Source organism: Vulpes lagopus, chromosome 1, assembly GCF_018345385.1.
Source record: "Vulpes lagopus strain Blue_001 chromosome 1, ASM1834538v1, whole genome shotgun sequence".
Taxonomy (NCBI): Eukaryota; Metazoa; Chordata; class Mammalia; order Carnivora; family Canidae; genus Vulpes; species Vulpes lagopus.
In genome coordinates, this window is record NC_054824.1 from 79,577,824 (window position 1) to 79,604,787 (window position 26,964).

Here is a 26,964-nt window from a genome sequence, read left to right on the forward strand (position 1 = left end):
GGGCGGGGGGAGGGAAGTCTAAGGTATAGCAGAATAAGCTATAGTCTATAAGCTAAGCTATAAGTCTAGGGTATAGCAGAATAAGCAGTACTGTAATTTTTATATTAAGTTGGCTGGCTAGGAAAAGCTAACTTTATCAAAGTACAGTAAGTGAATTGCACTAAGGTTTTCTGGCCCCAAAGCCCATGCTGTTTCCATGTGCTGTAATTTCGCTGTCTCATTAGAAATGGATGTGGGACATTTGCGAAGCAGAGAGAGAGGGTTTCTTGGTGTCCTCTCTGATGAAATTCTATGGTTTCTCTAAAGAACTGTCTGGTTGGTGTGTCACAATATCTGGTCTGATCATTCCCCTTTTTGATACTGAATTCAGATTCCAAGTGATCTAAAAGATCTTTTCCCCCTCTACAAAATTTGCTGTTCCTTAAAATAATTTTAGTGCCGCCACAATAAGGAGGTCATGAAGTAGGGAAGATGAATACACTACCACCGCCCCCACTAAACTGGCAGAGAATCCTTAAGAAGTGACTGAAGTCTTAGTATTTCCAATGCAGAAATCACCTCCGCTGTATCTCAGACCACTCTCATCTAGTCTGCTTGAGTCTACTGAAGAACTCAAAACTGAGCAAATCAGATCGGAACTCCACATTGGCAGGGTTAGGAGAGACCAGGTCAGATATAGTAACAAACACTCCCAAGTTTTAGTAGCTAAAACAGCAAAGATTACTATTTAGTTACTTGTGTTGTCGTCATTCTCGGTTGGGGGACCCTCTCACTTGGTGACCCAGGCTGCCAGAGGAGCCGTCCGAGAGCTGCAGTTTGCCTTGCTGAGCAGTGGGCAGAAGAGCACAACAAAGCTTAAAGTCTCCACCAGAAAGTGATGTATTTCACTTCTCACATTTAATTGGCCAGAATAAGTCACCTGAGCAAGTCTGACTTCAAGAGGGTAGGGAGGGGCTGCAAATCTTGAGCAGTAATACAAGATGCCACAAAACCTTCCCCCGTCTGGTACTATCTAGTTTTTTCAGACTTCCTGCTAACTAGAACCAAATCTTTCAACTAGTTATTAGCTCAGACTCCTCATTATCCCCTAAATAATCTCTGAAACTTTCCCCCTCCATGTCTTGCCTTTCCCCTGTGACTTATTGTCTTATAATTCAACCGATCAGTGTTTATTTGAATATCTGTATGCAAATCCCAGTTCTAAGTGCTATGGGTAATGTAAAATTGAGTTTCTTTTTAAATCTTACCCTTCAAAATCCACATAAAAATCACTTTTTCCCACTTAGCCTTTCTTGATTATTTCACACCAATTACTTTTACCACAAATTCCTTATAACAGATGTAACTGCCCACCTATTTAGGACATGAATGCTGCTCTACAGGCTTCTGTATTTTCTGGTTGAATGTGTTGCATCCCTGACGAGATATAAACTCTTAAGAGTAAGACCAGCATTTTTCATAACTTCTCTGTGACTCTCAGAATCTTGCAAAAGACTAGGCACAGAGGCAGAGGCATGTAATCCTTTTTTTTTTTTTTTTTTTTAAGTGCCTAAGCAGAAGGAACTGACTCAAACTTCAGGAAGTAGCTGTGAGGACAGGGTGTCAGGAAATGACAGAAAACCTGAATACGGAACTGAAGCAGCAGCTCAGAGCTTCTTGCTCTGAAGTGGCAGCACAGAGAGGGAGCCCAGTGACGACGTGAAAAGCTGGGGGCTTAGAGCAGACACTCGCACTATTGGAGGTGGGTACTCTGAGCAATGGGAAAGTTGGGGAGCACTGGGCAAGAGCTGAATTGAGGGGAACCTACCTGGCTCTTAGTCCTCGGTGAGAGACGAAGTCATTGCTAGTAGGCTCTTGACCTTTTATGGCCAGAGGCCTGGGGGTGAGTAGTTGTGGGTAATGTACATCTGGGGATAGAAACAGAAATGGGGTCAGGAGCCCAGGGCACAGAATTCAGCAGCATCTGGGACTCCCTAATTTCTACTGACAATTTACAACTCCCTCCTAAGGCCTGTTGCTCCTAGGCACTGAGGTGGGAGGAGGGCCACAGGAGATGAAGACAAAGTCTCTGTCCTTGGAGAGCAAGCATATGGTCTAGCAGAGAGACAGAATTCACATCAGAGACATTGTGACAGAGCAGGAAGTAGTTGCTCCTGCATGCCAGAGCTGAGCACGAGTGCAGATGGAGGCCTGATGAAGGCATGATGGTTTGAGTAGGGCTGGTTTCTGTGAGTGTAGGGTCACGTAATTCCAGAATGTCAGAAATGAAGGGGACTGGATGAATTAGCTAGGTTAATCTCATTTATTTTCCACTGGGGAAAACAGTATCAAAGATGTTGGATGATTTACCAAACTAATATTTAAAATTGCATACCATGGTCCCTGACAAGTAAGTACATATCCTGTGCTGATTCCCTTACCCCTGTTCCCACAGGTGCTTAGTAGCAGAGCTGGGGTGATATTCTGAATCAAGGTCCATGTACTTTACTGATGCTATAAGGCAGCCTTGTGATAAGGCCCTTGATTGTGTGCAATCCTGGGAATCAGTCCTCACCAAGTTAATCCCCACTCCCATACCTCTAATGGCACCTCTCGCTTTCCTATTTCTGGCCAGTAACTCAAGGGCACCAAATAGTCTCTGTATCAGAAACTTCCCTTTGTTTCAAAAATACATGGGGATAAGAGGTTTTTGGGTGTTAGGCTCAGGTCTCAGAGGTACAGCAGGAAAGAGGAGAGGACCATCAGTCCTCATTGGTTCCTTTTTGATCATGAATATTTCAGAGACTTCTCCTTTCCATTTTCTGTATAAAGTTATTTTATCAAAAAGAAGCTCAGGAGCCAGGACCAGAAACTTCTCCACCTTCCTCCCATCCATAATTGTTGCCCTGTAGGGGAAGGCAGTTTTTTGGGCAGGGGCTCATCCCGAGGTATAGCTGATTCAGCCAATACTTCTCTACTGTCCTCTTTGCATCTCTTTAACCAACCTTCCCCCAAATTTCCTTGGGCTAGTTGGTTTCCAAGGACATTTTCAAAGAACGTGGAGAAAGATGGAGTTTTGAAGTGGAAAGGAAAATCAGAGACTGATGGCCTGCGTGGAGACACTATGGAGTCCTAGGAGCAGTTGTAAGAGGGGCTCATTTGGGAGACAGTGAAGAGCATAGGAAAAAACAGCTGTGGAATGAGGAATACAAGGAAGGATGGGCAAGGGAGTTGCCAGCTAGCTAGTGGTACCAGGGTCAAGAGGTCTCAGTGTTCCCCAGAGCAGATAAGCATTGTTCATGGTTTCCTCTTCACATGGAGATCCAGGATCCCATAGATACAGAGCAACTTTCTGCTCCTCATGCATAATTGGCAGGGCCAGTGGAAACACAGGGGAATGCCACAGTGGAAAAGCAGTTTGGCTCCCCTTCATACTAGTGTTCTCAAAATATTTCTTAATTATTTACTTAGTTAATAATCTAATAACTCTTAATGTTCAAAATAAGGGATTTATTACATGTTATTTTTTGAACCAGCTATCTTCCTTAGAAATAGAACTGAACCTTTTTTAAAAATTAAAGAATAGGTCATTCATTTCCAGCAAATGATGCTTCTCTAACGTGTCATTCAGGGTAGGAATTTCAGCCAACTGCTCTACTGACTTCAGGCACCTGTTCAGTAGCTGCTCTTAAAATGGAGAGGGGACAGGAACTTGCACTAGAGTTGGGATTTTCTCTATAGAATTTTGCAGGTTGTAGAGAGGAGTATAGATGTTCACTTTATTAGGAACTGGACCAATAACATTTCAACAGCTATAACAGGAGTCATATGTGGAAACCTGAGTGGGATGGTGCTGTACTTCTAGTGCCCCTCATTGATTGCCACTTCAAGCTACTTTGCAGCTAGCCTTGTGACTCGAATGATTCCAGTAGTTTTGACATGCAGGTTATTTTCTTTTTAAGATTTATGTATTTATTTATGAGAGACAGAGACAGAGGCAGGGACACAGGAGGAGGGAGAAGCAGGCTCCATGCCGGGAGCCCAACGTGGGACTCAATCCCAGGACTCCAGGATCACACCCTGGGCCAAAGGCAGGTGCTAAACTGCTGAGCCACCCAGGGATCCCCAACACGCAGGTTATTTAACATTACCTACACCCATGATAACTTCTCTCCAGACTCATTAGGCCTAAGCCACATTAGTTTGCCTTGAATAAATCCTCCCTGCTCCTGTAACGGAGCAAATAGCAAAACTATTTTCCTAAAACTTCCATTTGCTTTGCCTCAACTTCTATTTTATTCTAAGAAAAAAATAGCAAAACCATTGGACTGCTATACCATTGACTTCAGCATTCTTGTTTTCCCTCTTCTTGATTTTCTCTCCCTAATTATTCCCCTCTCTGTCACCCTCAGATGTGGAAGTCTGTAGTAGGGCATGATGTATCTGTCTCCGTGGAGACCCAGGGTGATGATTGGGACACAGACCCTGACTTTGTGGTGAGTTTGGGAATAGCTTTGCTTGGAAAATCAATAAAAGGTAGAGGTAGGGAGGATGAGGCAGAGGCATCTGGGTCACTCTGTCACCTTCAAGGGGGCTTAAAAAGGACAATCTGGGACTGAAATAGCCCTAATGGTGGAACTGACTAGTAGGACAGTTGGCTGCCCTGAGTGGGGCATGCATGATAGTTAATGTTAAGGATGGAAGGGAACAGGTGTAGAAGAGTATGACATTGTGATTGAGAGGCTGTGACAACCTATGGTGAAGGTGAGGTGCAGGTTAACCTGGCTCTCCTTGGGCCTGTGAGCCAGGATATGAGCTAGACCTCTGTAATTTATGGGATTCAGTAGTTGTGGAAGACCTGAAGAGGAAAGTAAGAGGGATGTGGAGCAGAAGGGGAGGTTTCAGGGTCCACCAGTTTAAACATAGCAGGGGGGTGGTAAGGTCGGGTAAATGTAAGGAAGAGTCTGAGTAAAGACCCTGCTGAGTCTGAATAACGATCCTCAGTAAATATCCTGACTTTACTTTTACAAGAAGTAAAGAGGAGGCAGTAGATACAGGACCTGGGGGGCATGTGTGTCAGCTGCATGGCCTCTCTCAGTGTGGCACATCTCTTGCCATCACTTATTGCTGAATGCTGTCTTTTGCAGAATGACATCTCTGAGAAGGAGCAACGGTGGGGAGCCAAGACCATTGAGGGCTCTGGACGCACAGAGCATATCAAGTAGGTGCCAAAAGGACTAAGGTGCAGGAAAAGGATGTGGGAAGAGACTGAAAAAAACTAGAAAACTCAGGGGAAGGTGAGGGAAGAAGGAAGGAGGGAGTAAACGTCTATGTGTCTATTTCTCAAATCTGTCCCTATGTGTATCTTTGTATATTTCTGTTTCATGTCTCTCCTCTTACCGCCCCCCCAATTTTATTCTCTTATTTCTAAAAACTATGCTATTTCTCTCAGTGGGTCTATTATAAGGGATTTGGAGAGGATGTAGCTCAAATACTGAGGTTGTGTCACTTTATATTCAGATAAAGATAAGTGTGTGTCTAGAAGGTAGGTGACTTCAGATGGACCAGAAAGGATTCAGTAAAAAATTGGTAAACAACTCAGAATATTGTAAGCAGAGGACAATATTAGGTTGTATCGGGCCTAGATGATTTTTAAAATAAAAATTTGAATTTGGCTACTTGACAGAAGCTGGAACCATGAATGGTAATATGAAGAAATGTAACACTAGGGAAACCAGTTGGTTAAAACTATTTTAGTAATGGTATTTAGGGGTCTTAAAGATTATAGCCCAATATTTTATCAGAAATAAAGGCAAAACAATAAAACACATACACTGTAAGAGAAAAGGAACTTACATAGCCAAAGGTTTCTGTGGTATGTATTATATATTCGAATTGGAAGATTCCTTCTCTCCATGGATTGTTCGGAATCATCTAACCATGGCTATCTGCTTTGGCTTCTGCTATTGTGTCAGAATGTTGAATATGAGTAGCAAGGTAGACATAATAAATAACAAAAGCAAAAATTAACAATTACATGCAAATTGGCAAAATTAATACAGCTTAAAACCCCATTTTAACTACCCACCCACACTGTAACAACAGTGTTTTTCCCCCTAGTTTTAAAAAAATGTCAGTGGATGGCCACGTTGCACAAACAACACACTATGAAAATTTTGCATGTGTTTATATAATTTGATAATATTCAAAACTATGCATTGTTGTTTGACCAGACATAATAGTTTATCTTAAGTAAATGTAATGAATATTGTTTTTAAACAAACCAAACAATACTGGAAGCAGTTGGAAAAATGAAAAAAAAAAATGGAATAGGGTCTTGCAGGAAGTTTCTTGATGCTCATTTGCAGGCTTATAGATTAAAAAAAAATTAAAAGGATCCTTTCCTAAGCTGTCCTGAGTAAAGGCTACTCAGCCCTAGCATCCTGAGAACTGCTAAGAGGAAGATACAAATGCTCCTTATACCTTTCCCTAACCAGTGCCCGTCTCATGCATAGTAGGAGCAGAGCATTTTAAGGAGGACTCCCAAATCTTTGCCATGATCTTAGAGAAACAGCTTGAGTTTGGGTATCAGATAGATTTAGGTTCAACTGACAGCCCTGCAGCAACAAGTGATGTGAATTTAGACATAGAACACATCCGAATCTCAGCTTATTTATCAAATGAAGATAATAATGTCTACCCTGCAGAATATGGTTAGAATTCAGTGGGCTAACATGTATCAACTTTCTAGTGCAGTATTTAGCACCTCTTAAGCGTTTCAATAATATTTCTCTTGCTTGTTAATGTAGATTAGTTTAAATCAGTTTTTCTTTCTAAAAACCTAGCATAAGCTTGTAAAAAATGACAGTATTTTTCCTTCCTAAGTGGTGTTTACCTGGATTGTTGTGTTACATGATTCTGTATATCCATTACCCTGTCTGTTAACTCTTGGAATCATAAAGTGTAGTGACCTTGGATGTTACCTTGTTAGCCTAACTGGATCACTCTATGATAGCATAAATGATGGAAACATTTACACAAAAACCCACTCCCCTCCCCCATTTACCGAAGCTACCAATGTGTAAAGCCCCATCTCTCTAGTAGCTAGCCAGGTGACCAATGGACAAGTCATTTTTCTCCCTGATTTTTGGTTTTCCTGCTGGGATCAAAAAGACCTCTGGGATCAAGAGGACCTTCCATTAGTGTAAGTTTCTAATATTCTGGGATCTTCTCTAGCTAGTGTGGGCTAAGCCAATTTTTAAGGTCAAGTGGGAATCACTAAGGGCTTTAGAAAGGAGGGGGAAATTGGAGAAAACAGTAGCAGCAGAGTTGAGATCACTCAGAGCAGGAAAAGGAAGTGATTGTGGTTCTCACTAATCTCACTACCTTCCCCTACATCATAATCTTTCTTTTTAAAGTCTGCCTAAAGTATATTTAGTTTGGGGAGTGGCTTGGTAATTCAGTGACTAGCTCATATGATAGTTTCCATCCCTCATCTCTCATATAGAGGCATATAGGCCAGGCAGCTCCAGGCAACCTAGTGTTCCAAGGACTCTGACCCTTTCCTCCTGCTGCTGCTTCTTTTTTTCTGGTGATTTTGTTTATTTATTCATGAGAAACAGAGAGAGAGAGGCAGAGACATAGGCAGAGGGGAAGCAGGCTCCCTGCTGGGACCCTAATGCGGGACTTGATCCCAGGACCCTGGGATCTCGCGGCAGATGCTCAACCACTGAGCCACCCAGGTGTCCCTTCCTCCAGCTTCTGCCACTCTTGCTCTATCATGTGCATGTCAGTATATCCCATGTCCATCCCTGGCTGGGTGTAAACACTGAGCTGCTTCTTGTCACTATACATTAGTCTTGCCTGTTCCAGAATTTTATGTAACTGCAATAATACCGAATGCATGCTTTTATGTCTGTTTTCTTTCATTCAACACAATTTTTTGAGATCTATCCATGGTCTTTGCATACCAGTCCCTTTTTAAAAAGATTTTATTTAAATTCAATTTAGTTAACATATAGTATAGTATTAGTATCAGGGTTAGAATTTAGTGATTCATCAGTTAAATATAATACCCAGTACTCATTACATCATGTGCCCTCCTTAATGCCCATCACCCAATTACCCCATCACCATATCACCCTCAGTTTGTTCCCTAAAGTTAAGAATCTCTTATGGTTTGCCTCCTTCTCTGTGTATTAGACTTTTGTTCTTTTTAACTGTCAAGTAGTTTCCCATTGTATGGATATACCATAGTTTATTTTATCCATTACCTTACTGATGGACATCTGGGTTGTTGACAATTTGGGACTATTGCAAATAAAGCTATCATGAACGTTTGGGTCCAAATCTTTTTGTTGACACATATTTTTGTTTCTCTTGTGAAGTACCTTGAAATAGAATTGCTAAGTCATATAGTGTGTATTTATTTATTTTTTCAAATTACCACTGTTTTCTGAAAGGAATTTACCATTTTTTATTCCTACTAATAATGTATGGATTTCAATTGTTCCACATCCTTGTCTACACTTGATATTGTTAGTATTTTTAATTTTTACCATTCTTGTGGGTATGTGGTGATTTTGACTTGTATTTTTTGATGTCTAATTTTATTGAGCATCTTGCTATGTGCCATTCCTGTATCTTCATGTATCTTCATTTAAAGTATCTGTTCAAATCTTTTCCTCACTTTCAATGTAGATCATTTGTATTGTTATTGAGTTTTAAGGGCTTTTTATATATTCTTTTTATAGTATTTTGTGAGATATGTGTTATATAAATATTTCCTTCCAGCTTAAACTTGTCTTTTCATTTTCTTAATGGCATCTTTTGAGGATCAGAAGATATTAATTCTAATGAAGTCTATTTTTTCAAACAATATTTTGACTAACACTTTATATATCTGATGAACTTCCATCTACTCCTTCAAATTGTGAAGGTTTTCTCTTATATTTTGTTCTAAAAGATTTATAGGTTTAGCTTTAACATTTACATTTAAATCTATGACCTATTTCAAAGTTGCTTTTGTGTACAGTGTGAGGCAAAGATTGAGGTTCACCTTTTTTGAATGGATATTTTATTATTCCAACATCATAAGATGTTCATTGGGGCATATGGATGGCTCAGTTGGTTACACATCTGACTCTTGATTTCAGCTCAGATAATGATCTTAGGGTCATGAGATAGAGCCCCATTTAGGGCTTGTGCTGGGCATGGAGACTGCATAAGATTCTCTCCCTCTCACCCTACCCCTCCCCATATCTCAAAAAAGTCTGTTCTTTCTCCATTTACTTACATAGTATCTTTGACCATATACATACAGGTCTATTTCCATAGTATTTTTTTAAAATCTTTTTGTCAACCTTGAACTATACCATACTGCACTGATTATTGTAGCTTTATGATATGTCATAAAGTCATATCCTCTAAATTTGCCTCCCTTAAAAAAAAAACTATACTAACCCAGAACTTTACATTTTATTTATTTATTTTTAAAAATATTTTATTTAAATTCAATTTGCCAACATATAGTATAACACCCAGTGCTCATCTCATCATGTGCCCTCCTTAGTGCCCGTCATCCAGTCACCACATCCCCCCACCCACCTCCTTTTCTGCAACCCTTTGTTTCCCAGAGTGAGGAGTCTCTCATGGTTTGTTTTCCTCTATTTTTTCCCATTCATTTTAGAATAAAAAGTCAATTCCTATAAAAATGCCTGTTCATATTTTGGTTGAAATTAATTGAATCTGTAGATTATTTTAGAGAAAATTGATAGCTTAATGATTTTGAATTTTCCTGAACATGAACATCTAGGTCTTCTTTAATTTTTTAGAAATATTTTTCAGTGTTCAGGTCTTGGACATATTTTGTTACACTGATGCTAAAATATTTCATGTGATGATAAATGGTATTTATTTTTAACTTTTAATTAATTCCAAATGTCCACAGCTAGTATAGTCATACCTCAATGATATTGCAGGTTTGGCTCCAGATCCTCACAATTAAGTAAATATTGTAATAAAGCAAGTCAGATGAATGTTTTTATTCATTCAGTGCATATAAAATTTATGCTTACATTATATTGTAGTCTACTAAGTGTATATAGCATTATGTCTAAAATATGTACATACCTTAATTTAAAAACACTTTATTGCTTAAAAAATGCTAAGCGTCACCTGAACGCGTCTGTGAGTCATAATCTTTTTGCAGTTGGAGGATCTTGCCTTCATGTTGATGGCTTCTAACTGATCAAGGTGATAGTTGCTAAAGTTGGGGTGACTGTGGTAATTTCTATGGCAAAATTTTGTGCCAAAATTGGAAGATTGCTACATTGATTGACACTTCCTTTCATCCATGATTTCCCTGTAGCATGCAACACTGTTTGATAGCATTTTACCCACAGTAGAGCTTCTTTCAAAATTGGAATCAATCCTCTCAAAACCTGCCACTTGCTTTATCATGTAAGTTTATATAATATTCTAAATCCTTTGGTATCATTTCAATAGTTTTCACAGCATCTTCACCAGGAGTACATTTCATCTCAAGAAACCACTTTCTTTGCTTGTCTGTAAGAAGCAACTGTTCATCCATTAAAGTTCTATCACAAGATAACAGTAGTTCAGTCACATCCTCAGGCTCCACTTCTAATTCTAGTTCTCTTACTGCTTGCCCTACATTTGCAGTTAATTCCTCCACTGAAGTCTTGAACCCCTCAAAGTCATCCATGATGGTTGGATGCAACTTCCTCTAAACTCCTATTAATGTTGATATTTTGATCTCTCCCCGCGAATTATGAATGTTCTTAATGGCACATAGAAGGATGAATCTGTTCCAGAAGTTTTTCAGTGTACTTTGCCCAGATCCATCAGAGGAAGCACTATCAGGGCAGCTATAGCCTCACAAGATGTATTTATTAGATAATAAGACTTGAAAGATGAAATTTACTCCTTGATCTATGGGCAGCAGAATGGATTTGTGTCAGCAGGCATGAAAGTGATATTAATCATGTGCATCTCCATCAAAGCTCTTGGATGACCAGGTACATTGTCACTGAGCAGTGATATTTTGAAAGGAATCTTTCTGAGCTGTAGGTCTCAACAGTGGACCTAAAATATTCAGTAAACCATGTTGTAAACACATGCTATCATCCAGGGTTGTTCTTCCATTTGTAGAGCACAGCAGAATAGATTTAGCATAATCCTTAAGGGCTCCAGGATTTTCAGAATGGTAAATAAGCATTGGTTTCAGCTTAAAATCATCAGCCGCCTTAGCCCTTAACAAGAGAGTCAAACTCTCGTTTGAAACTTTGAAGCTGGGCTGACTTTTACTCTCGAGCTGTGAGAGTCCTAGATGCCAACTTCTTTCAAAATAAGGCTTTGTTATCCACACTGAAAAATCTATTGTTTAGTGTAGCCACCTTCATGATTGATCTGAGAGGTAGGTCTTCTGGACAACTTGCTGCAGATTCTACATCAGCACTTGCTGCTTTCCCTTGTACTTTTATGGAGATGGCTTCTTCCCTTAAACCTCATGAGCCAACCTCTGCTAGCTTTCAACTTTTCTTCTGCAGCTTCCTCACCTCTCTCAGCCTTCATAGAATTAAAGAGAGTTAGGGCCTTGCTCTGAATTAGGGTTTGGCTTAAGGGAGTGTTGTGGTTGGTTTGATCTTGTATCCATATCTCTCAAATGTTCTCCAAATCAGCAATAAGGCTGGTTCACTATCTTATCACTCATATTTTCACTGGAGTAGTGCTTTTAATTTCCTTTAAGGACTCTTCCTTTTTATTCACAACTTGGCTAATTGTTTGGTGCAAGTGGCCTAGCTCTGGGCCTATGCTGGCTTTTGACATGCCTTCCTCATGAAGCTTAATCATTTCTAGCTTTTGATTTAGAGTGAGAGACATGTGATTCTTCCTTTTACTCAAACACTTAGAGGCTATTGTAGGCTTATTAATTGGCCTGATTTCAATGTTGTTGTGTCTCAGGGATTAGGGAGGCCCGAGGAGAGAGAGATAGAGAAATGGCTCATTGGTGAAACAGTCAGAACATACCCAACATTTATGAATTAAGTTTACCATCTTATATTGGTATGGTCCATGATGCCCCAAAAACAATTACAATAGTAACATCAGAGATCACTGATCACGGATCACCATAGCAATTATAATAATATAAAATAATAATGAAAAACTATGAAATATTGTACAAATTACCAAAAAGTGACACAGATACATGAAGTGAGCAAATGGTGTTGGAAAAATGGTACCAATGGACTCACTTAATGTAGGGTTGCCACAAATTTTCAGTGGGTTAAAAACACAATATCTGCAAAGTACAGATATTGAAGGGCTTCTAAAATGAGTTCTGCCTGTATGTAGAAATGAAATTGATTTTGATAGTGGCCTTATATCCTATGAACTTGCCAACTGTACTTAATAGTTCTAGTAGCACATTTGGTGGATTCTTCAGGATTTTCTACATCTATGATAATATCATCTGTGGGTAAAATCTTAATCTGTGTGACTCACCTTTGTGCTTTTACTTTTGTAACAAAAAGATCAGTTCCTTCCCCTAATTCATCTTTAAGGTCCTGGGTTTCCCTTGGTTCCATAAACTACATTGCTTTGCCAAATCCAAGGTATTTTAAAACTTAAAATAGGCATCTGAGCCTCAGTGTGTCAAAAGTTTCTTATGTATGCCACTTAGCACACTGAATTGTAACTTTTTATATTTCTTCCAACTGACCACTATCTCCATATACATTAAGCATCTTTGTATCCTCAGAGCCTAACAGTGCCTTATACTCAAAAGTTTATTGAGTGAAGGAGTAATACAATTAAGACCTATTTAGAGTAGCTATATTATATATATATATGTATATATATATGTATATATATGTATATATATGTATATATATGTGTGTACATATATATATTTTTTAATATATAGAAGTCCGTTTTCTTTGGCCCCAAATTTTTATTTAAATTGTATTATCTATTGGCATGATCTTCTGATTAGCCTTGCGGTCAATCCATAAGGTGGAAATTCCTGAATCTCATTTTTAAATCCCTTTTAAAAACTTGTTTTAATTATAATATAGTTATGACTCATGTGGCAATCATTGGGTTCATTAAAACTTTGCACATTTTCCTCATTTGAAAGTAATTTTTAAGCCCCATTTTCTTCATTCTTCATCTGAATATTTTGGTTGGGAAATAACAGTTATTTACATGTTCTTGGAACCAATCGCTTTTTTGACACAGACATTTCTAAAGTGTCAGTGTTGTTGAACTAGCAACACAGGATCTCTGCCTCCACTGCTGCCAGAGGGTTTAGAGCAGGCACGGAACAGATGGTTCTTCCAGCACTTAGCTTATTTCATCTGGTTCCAAGCCAGCTTTCTAAAATTAACTATGACTAAAGCTGAGAAGGCTTTTAAAAAAGACTTTTGGTGGGCTTATACTACGAGGCCACCAGATGGATCTATTCTCCCACGAAAGAAGAGAATTTCTGCTGTGGAGTGGCCATTCTACCTATAACCAATTTACCTGGTTTTCTGGAGCAGGTAAAGTCCCAGTAACATTACTGTCTCATTTCTATAAACCTCTGTTTCTTGCTGCAGGAAGTCAAAATTTTTTATTAAGGGTTCTCTTACCCAAATGTTTCTAAGAATCCCCAGAGATGCTTATATGTGTTCAGATATCAGTCCTGATTGTCACTCATTGATGCTAGTGCTGGTGCTGAGCTGTTACTTCATATCCTCAGGGCAAACAGATACGCAGAGGTGCTCTCTATCCTCATGGTGAAGATGAAAGTGAAGTAAGAAGGAGAATGAATGCCTCCTTTTGGTGTTACAGTCTCGTAGAGATAGAGGTGTCCCAAATCAAGGTTATTTGAGCCTTAAAGTATCACAATAATTAGTGATGAGTGAAATTTATTACTTTTTTAAAAGTCCCTGATAATGGCTTTATTTTTAAATTATTCTTCATGCAGGTAGATTTTTTATTTTAATTCAACTTAGTTAACATATAGTGTATTATTAGTTTCAGGAGTAGAATGTAGTGATTCATAACTGATGAATGCAACTGCATGTAACACCCAGTGCTCATTCCATCAAATGCCCTTCTTACTGCCCAACACCCAGTTACTCCACTCCTTCCACCCTTCCAGCAACTCTCAGCTTGTTCCCTATAGTTAAGAGTCTCTTAGGTTTGCCTCCCACTCTGTTTTTATCTTTTTTTATTTTTCCTTCCCATCTCCTATGTTCTCTGTTTTGTTTCTTAAATTCCATATATGAGTGAAATAATATGCTATTTGTCTTTCTCTGACTTATTTTGTTTAGCATAATACCCTCTAGTTCTATCCATGTTGTTGCAAATGGAAAAATTTCCTTCTTTGTGATGGCTGAGTAATATTCCATAATATATGTTATATACATAATATAATATATATATTCTCCAAGTATTGTCCATACAAATTGTTTCTTAGTTTTGCTATTATATACAGTGTTTCAGTGCACAGTATCAGACATTAAGCCTTGCCATGTTTAAAATTATTTCCTTGGGGTAGACTCTCAGGACTAGAATGTATGGGTAAAAGGGTATATAAATATTTTTGTGATTTTTGAGAGAGAATATCTAAAGCTATAAAGCATACCCATTTAGAAGGAAAATAACTTCCTAGTTACTAGAATATAATTGGCATCACTGTCCTCTAATATTTAGGAGGATGAAAAATGCGACAAATATCAGAAGATTAATTTAGTGGGCAAAATAACAGACTGGAGAAAGTATTATTGGCTTATGAAAAGTTTAAATCACACTATATAGTATGTAGGCCACACTAATCTCTTACTCCCAAACCCAGTAGTGATATACTTTGGGGGCTCAGATTTTTGGTAAAAATAAGCAACACCTCTTAAGATTTCCATTTTTTCTGGGAAGGATATTCATTGACTTTCAGTGCTAGAGGAGTCTCTGTCATGTGGTTACTTCCAGCATCCACCAGCTGAGGAACAAAGTATCAGAGGAACATGATATTCTCAAGAAGAAGGAGATGGAATCAGGGCCCAAAGCATCCCATGGGTATGGAGGTCGATTTGGGGTGGAAAGAGACCGAATGGACAAGGTAAGTTGAAAGGAAGATATTTGCTTAAAGACAAAAGATAGATTGATTCGTTTATTGGTATTATGGTTCAAAACTTATTCAAAAGTACAGTTTTCATTTGGGCTTTAAAATAGAATATCCCCATATTATTTGTATCATTTTTTCCTGATTCCAACACATAAAATATAAATGGTGGAAAACAGGATTCAAAAATTTAAAAAAGGGTGGCCCATGGTAGGCCCAGCCATACTGTAACTCCTAGACTAAGGAGACAGGGTCACAATTAGGGAAAGAAAAAAATCTGTTTTAAAATCATTTACTGCTTGTAAATGCTTGTGTGTTATGCTGATGTTGCAACTTATCATTATTTTCTTTACTGTGTACTTAGTGTTCTTTTTGTATATATATATATATTGTACTTTATATGATGTGCACTTGTGAAAAATATTGATGTTAATTTAATTTAATTTAATTTTTGTATATATATTGTACTTTATATGATGTGCACTTGTGAAAAATATTGATGTTAATTAAATTTAATCTAAATTTAATTTAGATACCTTCAAATATGAATATTGTTTTCCTTTATCCATTAACTACTATAAAAATATGATAAAAAGTACTTATATTATAAATCAGTTTCCATTGATTTTCCTAACCTCAAAGATAGAGATATATATGCCTATAACAAAAAACATTTTATCTCTAAGGAGAAAAAGAAATCTATCCAGTGAAAGCCCTTAGTTCACCCTCAAGAAGTATTTTGTTTTGTCATTGTATAAAGTGCAACATAGGCTTATATTCTTTACAAAATTCCTTGGAAAAAAACTAAGATATATGAGCATTCATTCATTCTTAAATTCACAAGTAAATCTGACCTACACAGACCTAAAAATACTGAAGATGTTCCCAGGAGCTCATACAGGGCAGTGTTTCATATCAGTCTCTATTGATAATGTTTATCCCAGCATGAGCTTGGAACAGGAGGAAGGAAAAGCTTTTTAATTTCTTTTTGGTTGGGAATCTGCAAGGTATCATTATTTGGTTTGAGGTACTACCCAAGTTCCAAATTTTAAAAGTATCCATATCTAAATATTAGAAGAGATATACCTTTCAAAACCAAATAGAAAATAAAACAATAGATGGAGTAAAAAGTGGGGGGGAATAGGAAAGTTATATGCCCTCTTGGACTACTTGCAGTATTGTCTGCCAACCCCCTTTGGTGTCGAGTCAGTCACTGTTAAATATCAGGGCTCAGTTGGCTCTTCTGAAATTTGATGGACACCCAGGAACAAAGATCCAGAACAAAAGCACCTGGCTGTTTTCATGAAATACGCAATCTCAGTTGGAGCATTAATTAAGTCAGTCCCCCTTGATCTCTTTTCGATAACTACCTCATTCTATTTTGACCCATATGTCCCTTGTCATTAGCTTTCTTTTTATTTTTTGTTTAAACACTGTTCTGTCTACTTTGTCTCTATCCTTGGGATTGCCAGTCCATCCGATAGGAGTTTCCTGAATGATGAGTTCCTAATGGTATTAAGGAAGACTTAGGATGTGCAAGCTTCCAGAAAAAGTAATCTTGTTCTCCCCTATCACCTATTCTCTGTGTGATAAACCCATGGAGGCTATGAGAGTGACCCAGAATTAAATTTGTTCTATTCTCACATTCCAACCCATGTCTGCATTATTTCTTTTTTTTTTCTTCAAATTTTTATTTAAATTCAAGTTAGATTACATACAGTGTTGTATTGGTTTCAGGGGTAGAATGTAGTGATTCATCAGTTGCAGTGATTCACCCAGTACTCATTCCATCAAATACCCTCCTGAATGCCCATCACCCAGTTACCCTGTCCCTCCACCTATCTCTCCTCCAGAGCCCTCAGTTTGTTCCCTATATTTAAGAGTCTCTTATGTCCTTCACTCATTCCATCTGATTTTTTTTTTTAGAGTGCTGTGGGCCATGAATATGTTGCTGAGGTGGAGAAGCACTCTTCTCAGACTGATGCTGCCAGAGGCTTTGGTGGCAAATATGGAGTTGAGAAGGACAGGGCAGACAAGGTAAGTCTCTCCCAATGCTACCCAGCTCACATCATGTGGGATTTATCAACACTCACCATTTAATGTGGGCCTATGTTTCTCCTAAAGAGGGAGAGGGCAGTGGACTTAGGTGGGTTCATCATGATGATAGCTCCCATAACCTTCCTTAGCAAATTCCTTGGTGCCACTCTAGGAAGCCACATGCTGAGCTGAATAGTGTTAATTTAAATGAGAAAAAGAGTCTCAAACTCTGTTTAGAAAAGAAATCCATCAAATCATTGATTTTTATTATGCCTGTACATATGAAGAAAGAGGAGGGAAATTTCAAAAGTCCTCTTTTGGTCAAATATTAAAATGTTATAATTATTTATACCTTTCAGGAGAACACAGATGTTAGCTTAAGTATTATTACCACAGCAGCAAATAATTGAGTACAACAGCTAATTAGGGTTATAATGTTTTTAGAAGGTAGAGGTTACTTTTCACAGGATTTAGCACCAAATCCTTGAAGTCCAGGGGTTTTAAAGATGCCTCTGTACAAAAAAGTAGTTTTAAAAAGAGGAGAAAAGGCACAGTACAATTAAAATTATAGAGTGGTCAGGAGAGTACCATTGATAACTCATTAATATTCTCATTTCACACCTGAGTAGATCAGACTCTTTTTTTAAGGATTTATTTATTTGAGAGAGAGTAGAAGGAAGATGAGAGAGAGAGAGAGAAAGAGAGCGTCCCAAACAGACTTCACTGAGTATGGAGCCAGAGGTAGAGCTCTATCTAATGACCCTGAGGTCATGACTTAAGCAAAAACCAAGGGTCAGATGCCCACCCCACAGCACCACCCCAGGTGCCTGAGTTCAGACTCTCTGATCCTATTTTTTATGGGTAGAATAGTGTCTCTTCCCTTGTAGCTGCATACAGGGAGGATATTTCCTTCACAGCTAGCTGAGACTTTTTTTTTTACCTGCAGTTGTTAATTAGGTGGGCCTGAATCCTTAAAGCTAAGTGTTAGAATATTATTTGCATTGTAGGGTTTGGGCAGAAAAGTTCAAAATTACTGTAATGAAAAGGAAAAATACAGAAGGTAATTTTTTAAGGCATAATGGAATATGGAGCATGGAATGTTCTTCTCTAACGAGGATGGGATTTCCCTTCCATCTCACCTTTGCCTGATCTCTCATTGTTCTTTCTTTCATCTGCCTCATGCACCACACAGAGAATCACCTAAATAATCAGTGTGTCATGTAAATTAAGAAACCATACATACTAATAGCCTTTGAGATGGAAAATCTAGTCTTGCTTGGAGACCCAAGGTCCTGAGCTAGATGGGGATGCAGCTATGTGATGATGTTAGGTATTAGCTAACATATCCAGTCCTGAAGCAGCTAGGGCCCAAGTTCTCCCAGTTGCCTCTCCTCCCACCAAAATACATCTCTGGGTTTCCCCTGCCACTTAGAGAAAGAGAAGAAGTGTGGTATATATAATCCATTAGGAATGGGATAATATTTCTTACGTGTGCATAGTGCTTTATAGTTTACCAGGTACTTTTCTAGCTATTATTTTAGTTTCATGAGAATTAGGAAGAAAAGCACTAATTTACTGAATGACACAATACAAATACTTTAAATACCTTGCCCCACTTAGTACCCACAATATCATTTTTCCCATTTTATAGTTGAGGCAAATAAGGCAGGTTTGCCTATTTTTATTTCATATTTGAGGTGACTGAGGCTCAGTGATATAAAGGATATGCTTAAGTTAAACAACTATAAAGAGGGAAGGTGGGGTTGGGTTTTGAATCTAGAGCTGATGAACCTACGGAGCGCAAGTTCATTGCTCTGTAGCATACAGCCACTACACCAGCCTGCCGGGTCAGGGGTCTTGTCTGTTTCTAGGTTAAACCCCCATTCTCAGCCCTGAGCTCTTGTAAACTAGCTTCTGGCCTGAGCTAAGGGTACGAGTGTGTGAGGGAGGGGAAAAACTGTCAGTTCCAATTCTAACTAATCCACTCTCCTTTTCTCTGTAGTCTGCTGTTGGTTTTGATTACAAAGGAGAAGTGGAGAAGCACGCATCTCAGAAAGGCAAGGACCCTGCACTTCAGCTTTAGCAACCTGATTGACCTGTTCTACTCAGACTTCACCTCCCAACAGCTGTCATCAACTCCCTTTAGTTGCAGGCACAGTTCCCCACTATTTTATTTTTTTAAATCCAAGCATGTACTTGCTTCTTTCTTATTTACCTTGTTCTAGGAGATTGATCAAGTTTTCTTTAGTTCCCCTTCCCTCTAATGGATTGAAAATAAGCTATTCTACTACTTTATTTTAGGACGTAGTCCCTAGATTTTAACATTCATCTTTGACTTAAGTTTAAAATTAATCACTGTCTCTTCCTAGTAATAAAGGAAATGTAGAATAAGTTAATTACATTCCTTCTACATCCTACATTCTTAGTGCCAACTGGCCAATTGTTGTTGCTCAGTATAAGGATTTTGTGTTTTAAACCCCACAAAAATGAATCATTATTATTATTTAGTGAATACTTATTTAAATTGACCAACATATTTACCAAGTATCTGGTGCATCACTGTTTATTGTATCTGTTTCCTCTTTTCTTCAATTTCCTTCTTACTAAAGTATATCCTTTGATAATTCTTCCAGTGAGAGCCTATGAAAAAACTCCCAGGCTTTGTCTAAAATATACATTTTGTTTCATTCTTCATTGGTATTTTCGCATCATCACTTTGAGTATATTATTTCATCCTTTTTGGCATCTCTCTTGTAGAGTCTAACTCTTGTTCCTTTGTAGGTAACATGTCTTGTCTCTCTGTTCTGTTTTTTTTTTTTTTTCATGAAAAGTTTTTTTTTTCTTCTCTCTGATACCCTCAGATATATCTAGGTGTTGGATCTATTTCTCTTATCCTACATGAGACTAGCCAATTCTCTTCAACCTGAGAAATAACTTTCATTATAGAAAGTTCTCAGGCCTGTTGTCTTGGGATAGTGCTTCTTCTCTTTTCTCTTTTATCCCTTCTTCCGGAACTCATATTGATGAATATTGAAGATTTTCATTCTCATTTGATTGTCTCTCTCTTTTTTATTTTTATTTTATTTTTTAAGTGCAGTGGTGAGGGGGAGAGGGAGAGGGAGAATCTTAAGCAGGTTCCATGCCCAGTACAGAACTCGATGCAGGGCTTGATCTCATGATCCTGAGATCATGACCTGAGCTGAAATCAAGAGTCAGATGCTTACTTTCCTAAGCCATCCAGGTACTCCAACCATATGGTCTACCTTGGTGAATGTTCTATGTGTATGAAAAAACTATATTCTGCAGTTTGGGGATATAATGTTCTGTAAATGTTAATTAGGTTTTGTTAGTTGTTAATGTTGTTTGGGCCTTCTATAATTTTAGATTATTTTTGTCTAAACATTCTTTCAAATAACGTAAGAAGAGTGTTAAAATTTTCGTCTAGGATCACATATTTTTCTGTTTTTCTTTGTTTCTGTCAGTTTTTGCTTCATGAGTTTTGATTCTGTTAATAGATTATACCAGCATACATATTCCTCATTAATGATGATTTGTTCTCTTATTTTTGTGTTATATTTATCTTATCTTTTATAATGCATTTTGTATTGAGGTCTACTTTGTCTGATATTCTTGCCATCTTTCTGATGTATATTCTTTCTTTAGTATATATTTTTCTAGGTCAGCATTAATTTCCCAGCTTAGAATTCCTGTGTAATATAAATAGTATAAAACTGGATATTTGCATTCTACATACTCAGGGTAGGCCTGGAGTTTCCAAGTTCCATAGGTAAAATTTCCCCCTACCAAATGCTGAACAAACTATAACCCCCTTCACCATTTCCCTGAACAAATGAATAGAATTTTTCTAGAACTCTTTTATAGAAGTGGGCAGACTTCCATTTCTTGTTCCCCAGCCCGCTGTTGTTATCCTAATCCCTAGGGACTAAATTTGGGATTTAAAACACCCTTGGGCTTTCTGAGTTAGTTCATAATTGCCTTCATATTTATGGCTTTGATTCATCTATTTGCTTCTGGAGCCAGGATATTTTTTTTCTTTTTTCTTGAGCTTCACTACAAAAAAAAAAAAAAAGAAGAAGTTATATTTTAGCAGACATTTCTAAGTGTTTATATGGGAATAGGAACAGGCATAAATTTCATATGCCTGTTTTCATATGTATCTGCCTTTTTCCTCCTAAAAGTCTTTCTTTACATTCTCTATACTTTCCCCTCCCCTGAAGAAGGGAGAAAATTGAAACGATCTTCTCATTTTGGGATGGAGGTAAAGGAGGAGAGGAAAGGAGTGAACAGTGTTGAATTACAGCTTGCAAAAGATGACTTAGGATACTTGTTTCTTGTTAATCTACCTAGATCCTAGCCCTGCTCTTTTCCCAGGCCCTTATCTCTCTGCACCCGTTGCTCCTGACTTCTCTCTTCCACAACACATTCCTGTGGGCTTAGAGCAGGCTCTCATGACTCCTCCTTCCACCATAGATTACTCTCATGGCTTTGGAGGCCGCTATGGTATAGAGAAGGATAAACGGGACAAGGCAGCTCTGGGATATGACTACAAGGGAGAAACAGAGAAACACGAGTCCCAAAGAGGTAAGTTGGGTTGGAGAGGAAGAATGTCTCAGAGTAGCATAAAGTCTGCCTTCCTTCCTTTCTGGAAGCTGACATAGAGGATCCAGAATACAGAGGTACAGATGTTCAGAGGATGTGGTGGTATAAAGGGTAAGTGTATGTATGTATGTAGGGGTTGGGGCAGACACCAGGAGGACAGAGAAGAAAACAGCAAGATTAGGAGCAGGACAGAGGAGACCAAAGAGAAAGGGTCACTGAGGAAAGGGTAAACTCAGACGGGCTGGGTGATGACAAGTGGGTGGTTTGGTTATGAGTCTCACAGGCCCCCATGCCTTACAAGGACAGAGAGCTCTCTCTCTGGGATACATAAGGGATGGGACACATAAGGGATGGCTGGATGGCTCTCCTTATTTTTTCCCATTTCTTCTTTGTATTCCTTCCTTTTCTCTCACTTCTCTCTTTTTTATCTTCCCCTCTTCACATCTCTCTCCTGTCCTTTCTGTCTCAGTCCTTTTCTGCCTATTCCCATCCATGCTTCTCTCTATCCTCTGATTCTCATACTTCCTCATCCATATCTGTTTTCCACATTCCTGTCTTCTGGTCTTTCTTCCTATAAAATCCTCTACCTACATATTCCTAGCATTTTAACTCTTCTTATGACTCAAACCTTTGTGTTCTGCAGATTATGCCAAGGGCTTTGGTGGTCAATATGGAATCCAGAAGGACCGAGTGGATAAGGTAAAGCATCAGCACACCAATATCTTTTTTTCTTAATAAAGATTTTTATTTATTTATTCATGAGAGAGAGAGAGAGAGAGAGAGAGAGAGAGAGAGGGGCAGAGACACAGGCAGAAGGAGAAGCAGGCTTCATGCAGGGAGCCTGATGTGGAACTTGACCCTGGGTCCCCAGGATCACACCCTGGGTTGAAGGCGGCGCTAAACTGCTGAGCCACCAGGCCTGCCCAGCACACTCAATATCTTGAGAAGAAGTCCCTAAACTGCTCTTAAAGTACCTTGAGATAGGAAAAGCTAAGTGTCCCGAGCTGTCATCCTACACTCCCCTTTGACTGCTTTCAGCATTTAATGGGCAAGTCTTCTGCAGCCTGAGCTTTAACTAAGGAAAATGGAGCCAGAGAGAGATAAACACAGATATGTTTTAGGGAAAGGTGGTGTTTGAAATTTCATTGATTACTAGGCATTGCTTAATTCAATCTATAATCTCTTCTCACTCCATTCACATCAGTTCTCCTTCATGTATTGGCTGGGGCCATGCTGCATTCTAGGCAACTGGACTTAGAGATGTGAGATGCTAAGTACTCTAGGCTTTCAAAAGGGAGAGCTGAGCCCACCAAGTTAGAACTTCTTTATCCCTCTCTCTGCTGCAAAATAACAATATTGAAATACCCTGTTTAACTATTGACCATCAAATGGTCAGAGATACCTCCTATGGGGGCCCCAATCCCCAATACTGACTTTGGGTCATTATCATTCCCTTCTCCTCCCCACACTGCATATACTCTTCTCTCTGTAGAGCGCTGTTGGCTTCAATGAAATGGAGGCCCCAACCACAGCTTATAAAAAGACGACACCCATAGAGGCTGGTGAGTCTTAATTCCTTTTCTCTATGTTCCTCAACCACCTCTCCCTTCTCATTCTTTCTTATGCCTAGATACCTCCTCCATACCTTTAACTACCTAGACTAGCTGAGATAGACTTGATATTTCCATATCCTCCTAAAAAAACAAAAACAAACAAACAAACAAACAAAAAAACTAGATTAAGTGGATAGAGATATAGAGTGACATTGGAAAGGAACTATAAGCAGAGAACACAGGGAAGGAGGGATAGGGAGTCATTTGGGAAGAATACAGAAGGATAAGAGCTTGCAATGAGGGAAGAGAAGGTGGGTGGTGGCCAGAGGGCATACAGATTTAAGGAATGTGGATAGAGAAGGATGTTGATTAGGGGAACAAGGCTTATAATTTAGAAAGGACAAAAGTCTGAGATTGCATGGCCTGGCTATATGGAAATCTGGGCTTTAGGGCTACATCCTCCTCCTATAATCCCCTAGTTCCTCCATTAATACCTCTTTACTTTTCTTCCCATGAGTCCCTCTCCATCTGCTCTCTGCCTGGATATTTAACCAATTCCTTTTCTTCCTTTAGTGCCATCCCCCACCCCTGAGCCAAGACAATACTAATTCTTCTTGCCTGTGTCTGCAGCTTCCAGTGGTGCCCGTGGCTTGAAGGCAAAATTTGAGTCTATGGCTGAGGAGAAGAGGAAGCGAGAGGAAGAAGAAAAGGCACAGCAGATAGCCAGGCAGCAACAGGAGAGAAAGGCTCTGAAAAAGATGAGCCATGAGGCTCAGCAACCAGTGAACACTGTGCGAGAGCCGGAGGTGCCAGCCCCATTGCCCAAGAAAATCTCCTCAGATGTGAGTGCTTGGCCTTCTGGGATTCACATCCAAGATTCTCTGCCCAGATAGGAGCCTAAGAAGTCCAAATCATTGGTAGAAAATAAGGCATGGGCCTCCCTGGTTTTAGGCAAAGTCTATAACTGCTATCTTTTCTTTAGGATGATTTCAGTCTGAGTGATTGGGCCTCATATATACCAAAATGTTAGGGGGAAAAAATCCCAGATTTACATATACCAAGATTGCATATTTGGCTGTGAAGCCAGTCACTGCTGCAGGAACAAGGGGGAAGGAGCTATCACTTCAGGTGGGAGCCCATCTTGAGAGGTGATTGATTTGGATTGGAAGAGACAGCAAGGGGTATTCCGGGTCAGTATAAGTGAGAAGACTGAGATCTGCATACTTACCAGAGAGGTGCTTTATTCTCCCCAGGCCTGGCCTCCAGCAGGGAGCTCTCCATCATCCGAGCCTAAGCCTGTGAGAACCAGTGCAGAACGCCCAGTGCCTGCCCTGCCCTTGCTTCAGAATCCCCCAGAGGTAAGCAGAACCCCAGAGATTCTCTGCCCCTTCCTCATCTCATGTCCTAGGAAGGTGGGCCCTATAAAGTGACCAACCATCCTGGTTTGTCTGGTACCATCTTGGTCTTAGCACTGAAAGTCTTGCATTCTGGGGATCTCCCAGTCCTGGGCAGACCAGGACAATCGGTCAATCCTAGCTGTGGGATTCCCAAAGATGCGAGTTGGCTTCAGTGCTTTCCTGGTCACTCAGTGGATCAGACTTGCTTTCCATTTCCCTCTTCTTACATATTTCACATTTCCCTCCTATTGCCTCTTGGCAGGCGTTTTGAGTGGGTGGGTATGGGAGGAAGTTGAGGAATGAAGATGGATAAAAGACTAGGTTCCCTAGGAGAGGATGTTAGATGGAGGCAAGGATAGAGGGTAGAAGTGGTAGGACGGTGATGGGTGGGGTATTAGCAGTCCTCCATAGGGAGGTTTTAGAGAGGCAGCCTCTGTTGTAGAAATCCCTCTGATCCACACCATCTCTTCCCAGGATGAGGAGCCCCCGGCTTTGCCTCCTAGGACTCTGGAAGGCCTACAGCTGGAGGAAGAGCCAGTGTATGAAGCAGAGCCTGAGCCTGAGCCTAAGCCTGAGCCTGAGCCTGAGCCCGCGGCTGAGCCTGAGAATGACTATGAGGATGTTGGAGACATAGACATACGTGAAGAGGATGGTGAAGCAGATGGGGACTATGAGGATGTGCTCGAAGTTCAGAGTCCCTCTTGTCCTACTCCGGCTGGTGAGTGGTGGGGGAGAAACAGCTCCTGAACTGGGTCTAGTCCAGGGTGAGTAAGAGGAAGAATTCCCCCATTACCCAAAAGGACCTGCTATCCTTCTCCATGTTGGTGAGACCATGTTTATATCTCTCATTATGCAGAATCATCTGGCTACCCAGCTGGGACTGGAGCAGGGATCTCAGCGATAGCCCTGTATGATTACCAAGGAGGTAGGTTTGGAGTGGCCTGAGGGGTCTAGTGCCTGGAGGCCCTTACTACAAGAAAGGAAGGTGGATTCTGAGGGTCAGGGAAGGACTAGCCTTGGCATCAAGAATAGCCCATTTCCCTCCCTGAGGTTTACCATGGGCACAGAAGTGGAAGGATTATTGTCTGACCATCCTAATACTCCATAAATTGCCTCCCCAGAGGGAAGTGATGAAATTTCCTTTGATCCTGATGACATCATCACTGACATCGAGATGGTGGATGAGGGCTGGTGGCGGGGACGTTGCCATGGCCACTTTGGACTCTTTCCTGCAAATTATGTCAAGCTTCTCCAGTAACGGGCCCTCCTTGTCTTCTGCACTGTGACTTCCCATGTCCAGAGTGGTTCTGCATCCATCCGCCTGTGCCCCATTCCTGCTGCAAATATCATGAGTTGCCTGATATTCTAGACAGACTTTCCTCTCCTTCTCCACTAGGGGTTGAGGCAGAGACAGCATGAGAAAGGGGTGGCCTTCCCCTCAGCGTCCTCTCGACCCTAGATGAACTCATGGATGTTTCTCTTGTGGTCCTTCCTCCTTCCCTGTGAATGCTCCCTCAAGTACCCCAAGTTCTGCCTTGCTCTGTTTGTGAGCTCTGAACATCCTGGTTTGCTTACATGGGAAGGTATATCTAGCTTGCCTTTCCTTTTCCAGAGAGATATTTTTTTTTAAAGTCTTCTCTCTGTCCAGTCTTAAATCAGAAATAAAATGGGACTATGATTCATCTCCATGCTGAGGTAAATAGTACTTTTTACACAGCCCTCAATGGCCCTACTCTCATGGCTCCAATTCTCCTTTCCTCTTTCAGGCATATCTAGAGGACTCCTTCCTGCCACTGCCCATTGCCCTGCACCCTGGATATCAAGGGGGTGGGCCTTTTCCTTAGACTGTACTTAGACCCAGTCCAAAACAGGTTGACCTGGAAAATAGCAGTAAGGTGAGGGGCCAGGGGACAAGGAAAGGTTCACAGTAAGGCAGTTAAACTTCTACTGGCTTCAGCAGTTGTGAGAGGCCAGCCACCTTCTGCCTGGGAATAATGACTACACTCTTTTAGGACATGATCTTGAGGAATAAACACAAATTGGGGGATTGAAAGGAGGCACAGGGAGATTTGGTCAATTAAAAAAGAAAATAGAAAAAAGACTAAAGCTAAAGGACCACATACTCCAATGAGGTGTTATGAGGATTGAGGGTCAGAGACAGTGGCCTCTACAAGTGAAAGTTCAGGCTTCTTTGTAGCTGGATGACTGTTATTGATGGCCAAGTAGAGGACAGATAAGAGGAAACTCA

General features: G+C 39.9%; 1 protein-coding gene across 1 annotated transcript; it reads left to right on the forward strand.

The window, feature by feature from the left end:
- Positions 1 to 1,603: 1,603 nt before the first annotated feature.
- HCLS1 (hematopoietic cell-specific Lyn substrate 1) lies at positions 1,604 to 26,404 on the forward strand. Its single transcript, XM_041759566.1, has 14 exons — positions 1,604 to 1,741; positions 4,392 to 4,475; positions 5,127 to 5,200; positions 14,977 to 15,106; positions 17,036 to 17,146; positions 19,149 to 19,203; positions 21,638 to 21,748; positions 22,410 to 22,465; positions 23,259 to 23,328; positions 23,950 to 24,161; positions 24,573 to 24,677; positions 25,191 to 25,434; positions 25,573 to 25,641; positions 25,838 to 26,404. The coding sequence occupies exons 2-14, from the start codon at positions 4,392 to 4,394 to the stop codon at positions 25,972 to 25,974; spliced, it is 1,458 nt and encodes a 485-aa protein (XP_041615500.1). The 5' UTR covers positions 1,604 to 1,741; the 3' UTR covers positions 25,975 to 26,404.
- The last annotated feature ends 560 nt before the right edge of the window (positions 26,405 to 26,964 follow it).